Source organism: Panthera pardus, unplaced genomic scaffold, assembly GCF_024362965.1.
Source record: "Panthera pardus isolate Hobbes unplaced genomic scaffold, ASM2436296v1 HiC_scaffold_24, whole genome shotgun sequence".
NCBI lineage: Eukaryota > Metazoa > Chordata > Mammalia > Carnivora > Felidae > Panthera > Panthera pardus.
The window spans coordinates 77,461,681-77,479,318 of NW_026526810.1; the positions used below are offsets into that span (position 1 = coordinate 77,461,681).

A 17,638-nucleotide genomic window follows, 5' to 3' on the forward strand; every position below is an offset into this window, starting at 1 on the left:
TCTGAAAATAAATAAACTTTAATAAATAAATAAATAAATAAATAAATAAATAAAATCATGAACATCCCAAGAAGTATATGTCATTATCAATCTTCCAAATGTGAACATGTTACATTACCCTTTTTTATAAAGTCAGGTTAATTCAAATTTGAGATTTTTTTAAATTAATAGATCAATTTTTAATAGGTTTTGTTTTTTTGGTTAGATTTCAGGTTTATAGCAAAACTGAGAGGGAGGTATTGAGATTTCCTATATATTCTATACTCCCACATATGTACAGCCACCCCCGTTATCAATATCCCCACCAGAGTGGTACATTTGTTACAACTGATGAACCTACATTGACATATTATTGTCATCAAAAGAGCATAGTTTACCTTAGGGTTCAATTTTATTGATATATTTTTTATGGTTTTGGACAAATGTATAATGACATGTGTCTACTATTACAGAATCATACAGAATATTTTCACTGCCCTACAAATCCTCTGTGCTTCACCTATTCATCCCTCCACCTAACCACTGGCAACCACTGATCTTTTTACTGAATAGACTTTTGTAATAATTTTAAATTTACAATAGTATGGCAAGTTCCCATATGCTCAACTCCCACACAGCCCAAATAATAAACTTCCCTTATTATTAACATCTAATGTTATTATGATATATTTATCACAATTACTAAGCCAATACTTGTATGCTATTATCAACTAAATTCCATAGCTTATTCAGATTTTTTTTTTTTTGATCTAATGTCCTTTTTCCATTCTAAGATCTTATTCAGGATAGTTTATTACATTTAGTTATCATTTCTCCTTAAGCTCCTTCTGGCTGTGATAATTTCTCACATTTTTGTTGGTTTTGATGACCTTGAGAATTTTGAGGAGAAGTGGTCAGGTTTATTAAAGGATGCCTCTCTATGAAATTTGTCTGATGTTTTTCTCATGATTAGACAAAGGCTGTGGGTTTTAGGGAAAAGATCGCAGAGCCTAAGTTTTCTTTTCATTACATCATATTATCTACTATCAGCATGAGTTACTACTGTTTTTTTGGTTTTTGATTTTTGAGAGAGAGAGTGTGGGCACATGCCCACATGTGCACGTGAGTGGGGGAGGTGCAGAGGGAGAAGGAGAGAGAGAATCTTAAATAGGCTCCACACTCAGTGTGGACACGGAGCTCGATTGAGGGCTCCACTCTGGACTCTGACAACCATGAGATTATGACCTGAGCTGAAATCAAGAGTCTAGAGCTTAACCCACTGAGCCACCCAGGCAACCCGAGTTATCACTGTTAATGTTGACCTTGATCACCTTGTAGTTTGTCAGGTTTGTCAGGTTTCTCCAGTATAATTGCCTTTTTTATACCATACTTTTTGGAGGGAAATCACTATGTGCAGTCCTGATTTCTTAGTTGATTGCATTTTATTTTACAAGCTTGTACAGTTTTACTTTTTTTATTTTTGTACATGTACTTCTATTATGTTAGACACTGTATCTGTTTTAGTATCATTACTTGTGAATGAGAAGGTCTAAATGCCAACTGTGTTACAATGGTAAGAGTAGGAGAAGCATGTTTGCCAAGTCAATCCTAATGAAACAAATGGCAAGGACCTGAAGTTAGCAGTTAGAAAATTAAGAACCCAAAGAAGTGATCAAGAGGTTGACCAGCAGTTCTTCAGGTGCCTGGGTGGCTCAGTTGGTTAAGCATCCAATTTCGGCTCAGGTCATGATCTGACAGTTCATGGGTTCAAGATACATGTGGGGCTCTATGCTGATAGCTCAGAGCCTGGAACCTGCTTCAGATTCTGTGTCTCCCTCTCTCTCTCTCTCTCTCTGACCCTCTCCTTTTCACACTCTGTGTGTCTCTCTCTCAAAAACATTTAAAAATATTTAAATAAAACATTTAAATAAACATTTAAAAAAATAAAAAAAAAGAGGTAGACCAGCAGTTCTCAAAGTTTTTAGTGTCATGATCAAAATTATTAAGGAATCACCAAAGAGCTTTGCTAATCTATTGCATTATTAAAAATTAAAGCTGAGGAAACTACAAAATTCTGATGAAATAAATCAAAGATACAAAAAAAATGGAGAGATCTCTTATGTTCAATGAATAGAACATTACCTTTTTTTAAGATGTCACTTCTTCCTGGGGCACCTGGGTGGCTCAGTTGGTTGAGCAACCAGCTTTGGCTCAGGTCATGATCTCATAGTTCATGGGTTCGAGCCCCACATCGGGCTCTATGCTGACAGCTCAGAGCCTGGAACCTGCTTCGGATTCTGTGTCTCCCTATCTCTCTTCCCCTTCCCTGCTCTCTCTCTCTCTTTCAAAAATAAATAAACGTTTTAAAAAAATGTCAATTCTTCCCAACTTGGTCTATAGACTCAATACAATATCAATCAAAATCCCAGCAAGCTATTTTGTAGCTTGGAAAGACAAAAGATCCAGCATAGCCAAAAAAATAATGAAGAGGAACAAAGTTGTTGCAACCTGATTTCAAAACTTACTATATGACTATAGTAATCCCGACAGCATGGTATTGGTGAAAAATTAGACACAGTAATCAATGGAGCAGAATAGAGAGCCTAGAAATAGACCCACCCAAATATAATCACCTGGTGTTTGACAAAGGAGCAAAGGCAATTCAATGGAGAAAGGATAATCTTTTCAACAAATGGTGCTGGAACAAATGGACTTCCATATGTAAACCTTACACCTTTCACAAAAGTTAACTCAAAATGGAACATACCTAAAGGTAAAATTCAAAACTATAAAACCTCTAAAAGGGGGCGCCTGGGCGGCTCATTTGGTTAAGCTTCTGACTTCGGTTCAGGTCACTATCTTGCGGTAAACAAGTTCAAGCCCTATGTGGGGCTCTATGCTGACAGCTCAGAGCCTGGAGCCTGCTTTGGATTTTGTGTCTCCCTCTCTTTCTGCCCCTCCCCAGCTCACGCTCTCTCTCTGTCTCTCAAAAATAAATAAAACATTAAAAAAAAATAAAACTTCTAAAGGAAAACATAGGAGAAAATCTAGGTGAGCTTTCATTCAGTGATGAGTTTTTATTTTATTATTTTAATTAATTAATTAATTAATTTGTGATGGGTTTTTATTTTTATTTTTTTAATTTTTTTTTAACATTTATTTATTTTTGAGACAGAGAGAGACAGAGCATGAACGGGGGAGGGTCAGAGAGAGGGAGACACAGAATCTGAAACAGGCTCCAGGCTCTGAGCTGTCAGCACAGAGCCCGACGCAGGGCTCGAACCCACGGACCGTGAGATCATGACCTGAGCCGAAGTCGGCCGCTTAACCGACTGAGCCACCCAGGCGCCCCATGATGGGTTTTTAGATATAGCACGAAAGCATGATCTATGTAGGACAGAAAATTGACAAGTAGGATTTTATTAAAATTGAAATTTCTGCTCTGCAAAGATACTGTTAAGAGAATCACAAGAAAAACCATGGACTGGGAGAAAATCTTTGCAAAACACATAAAGGACTTGATTAGAATATACACAGAACTCTTAAAACTCAATAACACAAAAACCAACAACCCAATTGAAAAATGGGCAAAAGGCTGAACAGACACATCACCGAAGAAGATATAGAGATGACAAATAAGCATATGAAAAGATCCTCAATATCATTTGTCATTAGGGAAGAATTAAACAACAGCGAGATGCTACTGCATACATACTAGAATGACTAAAATTCAAAACACTGGCAACACCAATGCAGGGCACAGGAACTCTTATTTGTTGCTGGTGGGAATGTAAAATGGTACAGACCACTTTGGAAGACAGTTTGGTAGTCTATTGTAAAGTTAAACATTGTTTTATTATAGGAACTAGCAAGTGTACTCCAAGGTATTTAACCAATTGATCTGAAAATAAGTCCTTACAAAAATCTGCACATCAGTGTTTATAGTCTTTTTTTTTTTATAACTCCAGAAGCTGGAAGAACCAATATGTCCTTCAACAGATGAATGAATAAGCAAACTATGGTGCATTCATACAATGGAATATTACTCAGAACTAAAAAGAAACCAAGGTTCCTCCATGAACATACAGGGATGAATCTTAAATGTGTATTACTAGAGGTGCCTGGGGAGCTCAGTTGGTTGAGTGTACAACTTCAGCTGAGGTCACGATCTCACAGTTTGTGGGTTTGAGCCCCATGTTGGGCTTTGGGCTGACAGCACAGAGCCTGCTTCAGATTCTGTCTTCCTCTGTCTGCCCCTCCCCCACTCACATCACATTCTCTCTCTCTCTCTCTCTCTGTCTCTCTCTCTCTCCCCCTCCCTCTCTCTCAAAAATAAACATTAAAAATTTTAATAAAAATTGCATATTACTAAGTGAAAGGAGGCAAAGGAGGCAGTCTGCAAAAGTTACATACTGTATGGTTGTCATTATATGACATTCTGGAAAAGGTAGCATTATGGCAACAGTAAAAATCAATGGTTGCCAGGGACCTAGGGGGAAGGAGAAAGAGTTGAATAGGTAAAGCACAGGGAATTTTTTTAGGGTGGTGAAATTACCCTGCACGATACTATAGTTGTAGATACTTCACTCTATCTATTTATCAATATTCATAGAACTTCATAGCACATAGAGTAAATACTAATATATGCAAATTAAAAGATCATTTAGGAGAGCAGAGGATCCCAAGTTGGGACACAGAATGTGACAAAATAATCTAACTGTATTACAATGTATGAAATAACCTCACTGAAGAAGCTGGGTGAAAAGGAAATGAATGGAATCTATGAGATTACAGGCTAAAGAAAATGCACATAAATACTGCATTCTAGTTGATAAAGTTGATTCCCATGTAGGTATGGGTTACTCTGATACTGCTACACATGTATACTGAAATTAAATAAGTAAATGGATGACAGATGGTGGGACTCAAGTTTCTCACTGTTGGAGTAGGAGTTAAAAAAATTTTTTTTAATGTTTATTTATTTTTGACAGAGAGAGAGATAGAGCATGAGTGGAGGAGGGGCAGAGAGAGGGAGACACAGAATGTGAAGCAGGCCCCAGGCTCCAAGCTGTCAGCACGGGTCCCGATGCAGGGCTTCAACTCACGGACAGTGAGATCATGATTTGAGCCAAAGTCGGACACTCAACCCACTGAGCCACCCAGGCACCCCTGGAGTAGGAGTTTTTAAGATAAGCACAGGGAGGAAGGTAGAATGATCCATTTGGTAGTGGATTCCAGTTGGAGACATCAATATGAGCACATATTTAGCTTAATATAGATACAGATAGTTACATATAGAAATAGTTACAGATATGTTTCTACAGATGGAGTAGTAAACTCCTATGTATTTCCTTGCTCTGTCAGCTGACAGGGCTTAGAAGCAATGATAGTCTAGTAGCAGCAAGCATGCCTAGCACCAGATCTTGGTTTTTAATACCACTTTCTGATAGAACCAAGGCTTTTTGGAACAATGGCTTATTCTAGGACTGGGGCAGGAAAGTACAAGATCAGCCTGGACCATTTTGTAGTGGCAGAAAGTAAGGAAATGCTACACACACACACACACACACACACACACACACACACACACACGATGTAAGTATGTTAACTGAAAAAGCATGCAGTGGTCAAAGCTGAAACAATGTGAATGACAAAAAAAAATTAAAGTAGTATTAGATTATAACTCAAAATATAACATAAATATCCATGAGTGCATATTGATATAAATAATAATTTAAAATTATTTAAAATATTTAAAATTATTATTTATATCAATATCACATAAATAGAGAAGACAAATCTGCCACGCAAAAGGAATTCCAAAAAACATATGTAGATACTCAAGGAGATGGAAAATAACCCTACATCTTAGATATGGTCTGCACATGATGAGTTTCTTCCAAAGTGTCCAGAATGGAAGGGGTGGGAGGAATAACTTTACAGAGGAGAAACAACAAACACCGTCAGCTACATGATCAAGGTCGACATTAACAGTGGGAAGTTACCTTGACAGTGTGCGTCCTTGATATAATGTGATGAAAATGGCACTTCACCTCTATTGTCCTTCCTCCCCCAAACCTATACCCTCATTCTGATAATGAGAAAAATATTAGCCAAATCCCCAATTAACCAGTTAATTCCTCAAAACTGTCAAGGTAATCAAAACCAAGGAAAGTCTGAGAAACTATCACAGCCAAGGTGAACATAAGGAGAAATGATAACTGAATTTTATAAAGTATTCTGGATGGGATGCTGGAGTAGAAAAAAGATGTTAAATAGAAGCTAAGGAAATCTGATAAACTATGTAGTTTAGATAATAATAATGTATCATTACTGGTTCACTGTGACAGATGTACCATATCATCTCTAAACAAAGGAAACTGGATGCAGGGCATATGAGAACTCTGTGTATTATTAGCTCAGTTTTTTTCTATAAATCTAAAACTGTTCTAGGGAAATATAGTTGACTCAGTCAGGGGAGCATGTGACTCTTAATCTCTGTGTCATGAGTTTGAGCCCCATATTGGGGGTAAAGATGACTTAAAATAAAACTAAATAAAAATAAAACTGCCCTAATAAATGAAAGTCTCCTTAAAAAATGTAACCTGAGAAAATTTAAAATTAGTTTAATACTTAAAAATAACAATGGTAAGCCAGTGGATGATAACACTTATGATTTTTTTGGAAATATATATTTTTGAACAGACATGTTTATGAAAAAATAAAAATACCTATTTTTCTTAAAGCTTATTTATTTTGAGAGAGAGAGAGAGAGAGAGAGAGAGAATGTGAGTTCAGGGGGGGCAGAGAGAAAGGAGAAAAAGAATCCAAGCAGGCTCCGTGCTGTCCACACAGAGCCCAATGCAGGGCTTGAACTCACAAACTGTGAGATCACAACCTGAGCCAAAATCAAGAGTCGGACACTTAACCAACTGAGACACCCAGGTGCCTCAAAATACCTATTTTTTCAAAACAGAAACTATTTGGTGAGAAAAGTATTATTTTCCTTTTTTTTTTGCAAATCTCTTTTATATTTGGCTTAATAGAAGACAGCTGGATTCTTATGATGCCATATATTAAGTTTATTTATTCATTTTTGAGAGAGAGAGAAAGCAAGTGGGGGAGGGGCTGAGGAAAAGGGAGAGAGAGAGAATCCCAAGCAGGTTCTGCACTGTCAACACAGAGCTCGAGGTGGGGCTTGAGCCCACAAACTGTGAGATCATGACCTGAGCTGAAGTCATGAGTCACCAACTCGGACTTAACTGACACCTGACTGAGCCACCCAGATGCCCTGCTATATATTCTTTTGATTGAAGTGTATGAGAAAAATGTGGTTGCATAGGATATGTAATTGGAAAAGAGGAATATTTTAATAGGTTCTTTCAGATAATTGTTGACAATACACTAAAACTAAACTAAGCTAAAATGAACATGCAGTAGTTGCTTTTTTTAAGTTTATTTATTTTGAGAGAAAGAGAGAGAGAGAGGGAGAGCAGGGGAGGGGCAGAGAGAGGAAGAGAGAGAATCTCAGGTAGGCTCCGCACTGTCAGCTCAGAGTCTGACATGTGGTTTAAACCCACGAACCATGAGATCATGACCTGAGCTGAAACCGAAAGTCGGACACTCAACTGACCTGAGCCACCCAGGCACCTCAGTTTCTTTTTTTTTAAGTTTTATTTATTTATTTTGAGAGAGAGAGAGAGAGAGAGAGAGAGAGAGAGAGAGAGAATGAGAGCAGGGGAGGGGCAGAAAGGGGACGATAGAGAGACTCCCAAGCATGCTCTGTGTCATCAGTGCAGAGCCTCATGTGGGGCTCAAACTCACAAACTGTGAGATCATGACCTGAGCTGAAATCAAGAGCTGGACACTTAACTGACTGAGCCACCCAGGTGCCCCAACAAGTGGTAGTTTCTTAAAGATTAGTTGCAATGTGGAATACAAAAGCACATAAGTAAACTTTTGATATTCTTTACATTAAAATCTTGCACTTTACATGAATCTTCTACCCAGACATAATTTTGTAACATTATGCAATTGCTATTTGGAAAATAATTGTTCACAAGTTATACAGACATTCCGAATGTTAATACAGTTCATTAAGCAATATAAAAATTAAAAAATCACATACATCAGAAAATCCTTTAAGTATTAGATGTTATATTCGTCACGGTGGGTAAAAGTTTTCTAAATTCCTAATTTTCATTTGGAAGCTTGGATTTCATCTTGGGAAACAAACAGTGTCAACGGTTTTACGAAAAGGAACAGGCTCACTTTGTTTATTTGATTTTTTGTGAAACTATTTGTCACAGAACCAACTCTGAATATCTTTAGTTGGTCAGTTCATTCCAGTAAAAATGCATTCCTTGAATAAAGTTGCTAGGTCAGCACACAACTCAATTGCACAGGTGTTTTTCCTTAAGACCACCAGTGCACGTCAGTGTGCAGCATTACTGCACTATACTACTTCCCATTTTGCCAAAGAAAATGTTAAAAAGATGTGTGCTCAGTACTCGGGATTTCATTCAGAATAATTTTACTGCTTCATCAAGGACATTTGTAAGTGAAACTGGCAGTGAAGAATATAAAGAATATTTGTGCACTTTGGTGCCACTGTCTTCATGCTCACCTGCCCAGCACTGCTTTAGCCCATTTTAACCAGCACTGCTTTAGCACCATCAGTTCCAATGTCAATGCATTTTGTCATTTCTTTCTGTTTGTAATTTCATAGATTAAGATTTAATTTTTAGAGAAAACGCAACATTCATGCAGAAGTCAAGAAACACTAGAAGAAATATTATAATTGGTTAAGGACAGAGAGAGCTGCAAATCATATACAATGGATATAGAACTCAAATGAAATATACTTTTAAGGAGGTCTGTTGAAGCAAAGACTGCTGACGTTATTTATTAGCATAGTGAAATGAAATGAATTCTAAGAGAAGGGAGATAAGTAGACTATATCCTATATCCTGTCTCTCATGCCCCAAATTCAATCCATTACTAAGTTTTGTTGATTTTACCTCCTAGCTATCTCAGATTTGTTCATTTCTTTTCACCATACAGCCTCTGCCCTGTCCAAGCCACTATTATCTTACCTCAACATCTGATTGATTTATTCTTTTCCCTTGTTCCTATCCAATATGTTTTCCACTAAGCAACCAGTGATCATTTAAAGATCTGATCTTAAAATTAATGCAATCTTAACACTCATCTAATCTTCTCATCTCTTCCTACAAACTTCCCAACGGCAACCCACTGCGTTTAAGATTAAAACAAAACAACTGTCTTACCATAATCTATTCGGCCCTGCCAGATATGTGACCTTTGCCTGTTTCACCAACTTCACCCCATGCCCCTTTCAACCTTGAACACTAATGACCATCCACAGCAGTCTCTTAATTCCTCAAACATGAATACTCTAAGCACTTTCTGACATCAAGACCTTTACATACACTATTCTTTCAGCTTATAAGATTCTTCCTTTCCCTTCTAGCTGGGCTAACTCCTACCTACCTCTTAAGTCTTAGCTGAAATATTACTTCTTTAGAGAGGCCTTACCTAACACCCACTCCTCCTCTCAGTCAGGTCTCCATGTTATATACTCTCAAATCACTAACACAAAGCATACCTCAACTTGTATAGTTAATTTTTAGTATTTACCCCTCCCCTTTTCTGTAAGCTCTATGCAGGCATAGGCTGTTTCTGTATTGTTAACCAATGAATATCTCTTGAAACCAGCATAGTATCTGGCATGTAGTATATATTAGATAGTTAATATATAAATATGAAAAGGGACTTTTAATAAGAATGGATAAGAAATTACAATGGGATATTTAAAAATATTAATTTCTTCCATTCAAAAAACATGTATGTTTTTAGCCACTTTGGTCAGAACACTTTCAGCTGCAAGAAGCAAACAAAACCAAGCAAAACAGCTTCAGTAAAAAGAGGAATTTATTGGTTCGAGTAACTGAAAGTCTAAGGATTAACATTGAACACATGTGGATGCAGGCACTTAAATAACATCAATCAGGAATCTTTCTATTTCAGCATTACTTTTCCTCTCTGTTGGTTCCCATCCCTGCTGCCCTGTTCCAGTCACATGTGGAAGGAGAAATGGTCCCAGCAAACTTAAGCTCATATAGGCTTAATAGAACTTTTAATTTCACAGGACAAACTTCCTTCATGATAGTTCCAATAAAAGTTCTGGCAATGTCCATCATGACCTACGTTGGTCTACATGTCCATCCCTGAACTAGAGAATATAATATTCTGATTGGTCACCTGAACCATATGGGCTGAATGGAGCAGAGTGGGTTCTTGAAGGGAAAGTCAGGAAGCTATTACCTCAAAAAGGGGATGGGGAGTGGGGAGGCCAAAACAAAAGATAGCCACTTTACACAGAAAAATTATCTTTAGAGGAACAATACAGATTAAAAATAAAACTGCATATAAAATATTTACCCTTGAGAAAAATCTTAGAGACAAAGAAAATTTCTCTACTTAAAAAAATTACAGAGGCGCCTGGGTGGCTCAGTCGGTTAAGCAGCCGACTTCGGCTCAGGTCATGATCTCGCGGTCCGTGAGTTCGAGCCTCGCGTCGGGCTCTGTGCTGACAGCTCAGAGCCTGGAGCCTGTTTCAGATTCTGTGTCTCCCTCTCTCTGACCCTCCCCTGTTCATGCTCTGTCTCTCCCTGTCTCAAAAATAAAAATAAAACGTTAAAAAAAATTTAAAAAAAAATTACAGAAAAGAACGGAAAAATTAGACTACAGAAAAGAACATGATAATTTGAGCCATGAGACAGTGGAATAACAATAACATAAATACGCTAGCAGAAACGTCATCAGATTTATACTTCAACTAATCCCAGAATTAATTTCTGCAAATAGAGAATACAGGGATGGGTCCTGTGCCAGTGAACAAGCTATTTCAAAGCACTTTTAGGTGGTTTCATTCTTAAGCAATTGAAATCATGGTCTCATATAATTGGTATAATTATAAATTGGTCTCATCTAGTTGTCAGTGTAGGTCCCTAAAGCCCCTTTAGTTTGAATGATTCAAATGTTTACCCTGATTTGAAGCTATTAGTTGCAGCCTGTGGTGTTCTGCCTTTGTTTTTCCAGCCACCAGCATCTGGCCAGGGTCACTCAGCAGGGACAAGGTTTGTGGATTGTACATTGACGTCTCAGCTCCACCATGTGGTGACAATTGGAATTAAGTCTGTCTCCCTTCAGAGGCAGGATCTGCTGATTAAAAACAAGTAAGCACAAGGAACATAATGAGGGTGAATCGGTGTAAAAAATGGACTTCAAACTGCTTCTGTATATCTACTTTATTCTAGACAAAGATGAAATTGAACATAATACACATGGAAGTTTTAGTATTTTCTTCCTGTCCCCCGGGATATACTCCCTGGGTACATATGCCCCACTTTGGAGACCAGTGACCTAGAGAAATCCTCACACATAGGGCCCAAAAGATACATGCAATATTCATTGAGACAACTATTTTTAATAAGAAAAAATTTTGAAGTTACACGTCCATTAATAGGCAAATAATAAATTTTTAAATATTCATTTGAAGGAATATATGTACTCAGTGGAATACCTGACAGCAGATTAAAATAACTGGATTAGAGCTACCCATATCACCATGGATAAATCTCAAAAAATTGATGAGGGAAAAGGAAGTTGTAGGATGATGTGTAGTATATGACACCTCTTTAAGCTATGAGCACTTTAGGGACACCTGGTTGGCTCAGTTGGTTAAATATCCGACTCTTGATTTCAGCTCAGGTCATGATCTCACAGTTCAGTTTGTGAGACTGAGCTTTGAGTTGGGTTCTGGGCTCACAGTGAGGAGTCTGCTTGGGATTCTCTTTCTCCCTTTCTCTTTCTGCTCCTCCCCCTGCTCTTGTGTACGCTGTCTCTCTCTCAAGATAAATAAACATTTAAAAATTAAAAAATAAAATGTGAGCACTTTAAAATATGTTAAACAATCCTATATATTATTTATGGATACATAAATATACAAAAATAGTATGTACATGTGGGTGACAATCAAAATCACCAAAGTCAGGATAATGGTTATTTTGGAAAGAGAAAGGGAGAATTGGGATTGAGGAGGGGTCTAGAGCAAATGTGGTTAAATGTAAGATTTGAGAAAGCTAAGAGATGGGTACTGTGTTATACATATAATATGCTGAATATCTTATTATGTGTTTAAATTACTATGCAATATTAAAATATTCCATAAAAAGATTTTTAAAAGTACCCCAAGGGGGGATATGGGAGGAAAACTAAAAGGATAAGGCCAAAATTATCTTATGTCTACTTTATACCAAAGCAAACACAATAGGAAATGGAGTGGTATAAAATCACCTACTTGAATACTAAAATGACCAAGAATTATGATAGGCATCCCATTGGAGAGAATGAGCCAAGAGCTAAAATCTTCAAAAAATGAGGGGGAGTGACCTGAAGGGTATGCAGATGATAGCCACAAGTAGAGATCCTGTGTCATATCCTGATGACAAGCTGGGGGTTTTTAGGCAGGAGGGAGAAAGCATCATCTGGAAGGAACCAGGAGGACAAAGAACACACCTACTCCATGACAGGGCCCGTTGGGAGCAGGGGTGCAAAGGTAGCAGGGACCTGGGAAAAGCCATGTTTTCTTTAGAACAAGAAAGTTAAGGATCTGTTCAGAGGAGAGGGTGAAGATATAATGGATTTTGCTGATGACTCTCAATAAATGGCCAAGTATGAAAGGATTAATGAAAAGTGAGACTTAGAATGTATCTAATGATTGTGTAGGACCTATGGAAAATGTAAATCGCTACATAAATGGAAAACATCCTTACAACCTCTTTAACTGCCTTGATTAAGGAAACTTCATTTTGCTTTCCTAGTTTTCTTTACATTAACTTCTATTTTCTAAAGTTACAATACTCTTGCCCAGCTGTATTAATTCTTGTTCCTTATGGTTCTTCTTACATTCCCTATACATCTTTTCTAAGTTCTGTTTGGGGAGGTGCGAGAGAAACTCTCCTTTTAAGCAAAACACCATCATGTAGCTAATTGCATAATGTTCTATTATTCTGTCTGCCTTAAACACAAGTATAATAGTGACAGGAATTTTAGTGCTGGAAGATAACTTAAAGATAATATAATGCAACCTTCTCACTTTACAACTGACCACAGATTATGTGGTTTGCCAAATTAAGTGGTTGGTGACTAGCAGGACCAGGGTTAGAATCTATGCCACCTCTCCAACTTCTGTTTTTCTTTTTTCTTTTTCTTTCTTTCTTTCTTTCTTTCTTTCTTTCTTTCTTTCTTTCTTTTTTTTTTTTTTTTCCCGCCACCGCCCTCCCCTCTTTCTTTCTTTTTAATTTTAGAGTGAGAGAGAGCATGTGAGTTGGGAAGAGGGGCAGAGAAAGAGACTCTTAAGCAGGCTTCATGCTCATCTAGGGGCCCGGCGTGGGGCTTGATCCCATGACTCTGGGATCATGACAGGAGCCGAAATCAAGAGACGCTTAACCGACTGAGCTACCCAGGTACCCCCGCCTCCCATTTTTCTTTGAACAGCAGAAACAGAATGCACCTGCCAGAGGGGAACTGTATGCTGGTGGTTAAGTATAGGCTCTGATGTCAGACTCTCTAAGTTCAAACTGTAAATCTGCTACTTATTTGCTGTGTGACCTTGGCCACATAATCTAACTGCTCTGTGCCTCAGTTTTCTCATCTGCAAAATGTAAAGCACAATTGTATCTACTTCATAGAATTGTTATAAGGATTAAATGAATTAATGCACATAAAGAGTGACCAGAAATCTAAGATATTATTTCTATTCAGCACCCACTCTGCTAGCTGCTGATATTACAGAGATTAACAGAGGCCAGGGACATTTTTAAAATCGATTTTTTAAAAGTAATATCTACACTCAACTTGGGGCTCATACTCACAACCCTGAGATCAAGAGTCATATGCTCTGTGGACTCAGCCAGCTGGGTGCCCCAACAGAGGCCAGGGATTTTATCCATAGCTGCTTTTGTTTGTTCTGGAGTTTAAGTAAACCAAACCAAACCAAAGCAAACCAAACCACCACCAACAACAAAACTATATCTGAGCAAATGTTAACAAATCTGGATATTTCACATAGAGATCTAAATATCCAATTTCTCTTAAAAATTGGAAGGTCCAACATCTAAGTCAGAATTCTAATGTAGTAACAATTGGCTGGAGCTAAAATAGCTGCCCCCTTTAGTCCACACCACTCACATAATGTATATGCATGTACTCATACCCTTCCAGTTTTCATCTTTAAACTTTACCTGCCTGATGTCTGCATGCCTTTGAAATTGCATTCTAGACTAAGGCAGTTTCTGCTCTCAAGGAACTCAATCCAACAGGTGAGATGCATCTTCTAAACAATTCACAATACAGTGTGATGGAGAACACATACAAAGTTGCAAAGTACAGAGTACAGCAGCAGTCTGAAGGAACATGAGGGCATACTGAATGGTGGAGGTGCTGTGCTGGTAATGCATGTTGTCAAGAAAGCAGACTTGAAAAAGAAAAGTAGTAGAAGAGGATTGCAGGGAAAATAGGATGTGCAAAGACAATGAAATGGGAAACAGTTTGTGTGTTTAGCAACTGAAAAGTTCAGTTTTGGAGAATATAGTAAGAAGGAGAGAAGTAGGCTGACACTAGACATTAAAAGCCCTAAAGTTTGTATCTTACCCTGTAGAAATGGATAGAACTTGAAATGGTTTGTCATTAAGTTCTAAATCCAACTTTAATGCAATTATGCCTGGATACCCTTGCCATCCTCTCTCAAATGTCTTTGGACCTCCTGTTTTAGAAACAAATACTGTACAATCCACAATATTCTATGAAACATTTCAATAGCAAATTGCCACTTCAACAAGAAGCTCTGTCTCCTAAAATACAGTTTGAGTAGCTAAAATACAGTTTTTAGATTTGTCTGAAAATTTAGTTTCCTTCTCTGTAAAATGGGGATAATAATAGCGCCTACTTCAGGGCTATTAAATTGAGAATTGAACTCATTATGACTCATGTAAAGAGCTTACCAGGATACCTAACACAGAGTAAAAATAGTCAATTAATATGAGTTATCGTGATTATGATACTTATTGAGCCTTGCTTGTCTATTTTACCTATCATTGAGAAAATATAACATTTCACTGAGTCAAATATGTATGTTTTCCATCGGAAACTTAAGTTAAATCAAGCCTGGTGTCATCTCCAGGCTAGAAGTAGTAAAAAATGAATGCAAAAAATACTAGAATGAAAATGACAAGATAAAACTTCCTTTCCTTCTATATTATTGATTGCAAACGTTTCAAGAACGATTTAAAGATTTTTGTGCAACACAGAAAATGCAAGTTATCGTCTGCAGTTATTAAATATAATAGCTTATTAGCAGTAATAAAGGTACTTAGGTATAAGAGACTTTTCTCCAGTTCCTCCAGGCTCGACGAGGAGGAAAACCCTCAGGCAAAACACCTTTTCACATCTGACAGTAACATCTTGGATAGCCAGGGAGCTCAGACAATCACTTGGCGGGAAAAGAATAAATACAGACCAAATTCACACAATCTGTTGCTGTTTAGTTTACATACTGCGATCGAGTCTATCAGGTTTCGTGCCTTGTGGGACTTGAAGTCCACAGGCAAGAAATGATCGCGGTTGTTGAAGCTTGGAAGGCGGCAGCCCCTGCAGGTCTAAGCAGTAAGGACTACAACTCCCGACAAACATTGCAAGGCCGCGCCGTAATTACGGGCAACCAACCGTACCCGAGCAAGGCAAGCTCCACCCCACCCGGCTCGAGGACTGCTTCCACCAATGGCAGAGCTCCCAGCGCAGAGCTTGCGGGTTAGGTTGTGAGGTTCGGGCCGGGGGCGGGGAGGAGCTGAGGGGGTTCAGAACGCGCTCGGCCGCTGGGTGGGTCGGGGCGTTCGGCGCGCCCTTCATTGAAGCGGCGGTGGCTGGGCTGGGCGCCGGGAGTGGGAAGCGACGGCGCGGCTGGAAAATGCCAGTCCATTCCCGAGGGGATAAGAAGGAGACGAACCATCACGATGAGATGGAGGTGGACTACGCCGAAAATGAGGGGAGCAGCTCAGAGGACGAGGACACGGAGAGCTCGTCGGTCTCCGAGGATGGAGATAGCTCAGGTGTGCAACCCACCGGGGCCGGGACCCTGAGTCCTTGCGCCCGGCGCACGACAGGCCGCTCTCCGCACGCCGGGCAGCTGCGTCCTGCTGGGAGTGCTGGGCGGGGAGAGAGGGAAGGGGCGGAGACTGGCTCCCGGCCCTCGGCAGCACCCGGACTCATCGTGGGGCGCTGCCTGGCTCCAGGCAGGTCCCTGCTGGCGGGGCGGGACCCAGCGCGGGCCTGGGCTCGCCCAGTTCCCGGACGCTGCGCAGTCCTGCTCGCCGTCGGACCAGCCTTGGGGACCTCCGGGCAGTGCCCACGGCTGTCGACCAAAGTGGGGAATGCCTTGCAGCTTGTCTGGGAGACCCTGGAAATGCCTCTTACCCCCAGACCACCGGCTTCTTTTCTTATTTTTCATCTTTCCAACCCTTACTTCTCAACATGGGTTGTCAGGGCCGAGGTCGGTTAGAATTGTGCCGGCTCTTGGCTGGTTTAGAATTTGTTAATCTCAGCTTCCAAGTCAGCCTGTCAGTCAGCACTTGACATCAGCGTTCTTGCGGGGGCCGACTTGGAGCTGTCCCATTTACAGCATCTGTCTGAACTTTGCAAGACTGAGAGCCCGTCAGGGGTGATTTTGGATCTTCATATACTTATAAACTGGCAGATATTGGGCAACTCTGAAATTTTCCAAATCTTTTCTTTCTTGTAATCTTTTCCAATTTGGGGCTGTTTCAGGTTTTTTGTAGGTTTTTTGGGGGACTGTGGGGGGCAGATTACCACCACAGATGGATTTTGCACACTTTCAGGATGGTTATTAAAAAGAGAAATGGAATATATGCCAGCCTGGATTTTCTTCTTTCCATATGATGAGAATTAAACTTAAACTTTCTCGTCTTGGCCTGATTATTGGTTATGTAAAGCAAGGACTGATGACAATCTGTTAATGCCCGGACACCCTCTTTTCAGGTTTCTCTTTAAAAGCAAATCTCCATGGAAGTACGTAATTTCAGTCAATAAACTAGCCATTCCAAATAGGCCTTTATGAGTGACTTCCTTGAGATGCACTGGACACTACTCTGTGAGGTGTAAATAAATAGTTATGATCTGTTCTCAATTAAACAGTTGTCATAAACCAGAACTTGATTAAACTGCCAAATAAATACTTAACTGTAAACAATGCTATAGGATTTCAGAGACCAGAGGAAATCTTTTCTGAATAGGGTGGCCAGGAAAGGCTAGTTGAAGAAGGTGGGATTACCTCAATTATCTTGACGAATGGGTAGAATTTGGATTGGGGTGATATGTTGGCTTGGGAGGAATGTAAGAAAAAAATGCAAAGGCTACTAGAGTTTAAGGCTTATTCAAAAGAGTGAGAAACCGATTTTTTTGGGAGGATTTGAGCTAGAGAATGAGAAAGAAGTATAGATGTAAAAGATTTCAAAAATGAAAAAAAAAAAAACAAACCCACAATGCACAATTGGTGAAT

At 39.1% G+C, this 17,638-nt stretch overlaps 1 protein-coding gene across 1 annotated transcript in view; it reads left to right on the forward strand.

The window, feature by feature from the left end:
* The first annotated feature begins 15,898 nt into the window (after positions 1 to 15,898).
* BRMS1L (BRMS1 like transcriptional repressor) overlaps positions 15,899 to 17,638 on the forward strand; it is a 30,381-nt gene continuing 28,641 nt past the window's right edge. Inside the window, exon 1 of the mRNA XM_019426138.2 lies at positions 15,899 to 16,172. Within this exon, the coding sequence (XP_019281683.1) occupies positions 16,031 to 16,172 (142 nt within the window). The 5' untranslated portion in view covers positions 15,899 to 16,030. The remainder of the gene's footprint in view (positions 16,173 to 17,638) is intronic.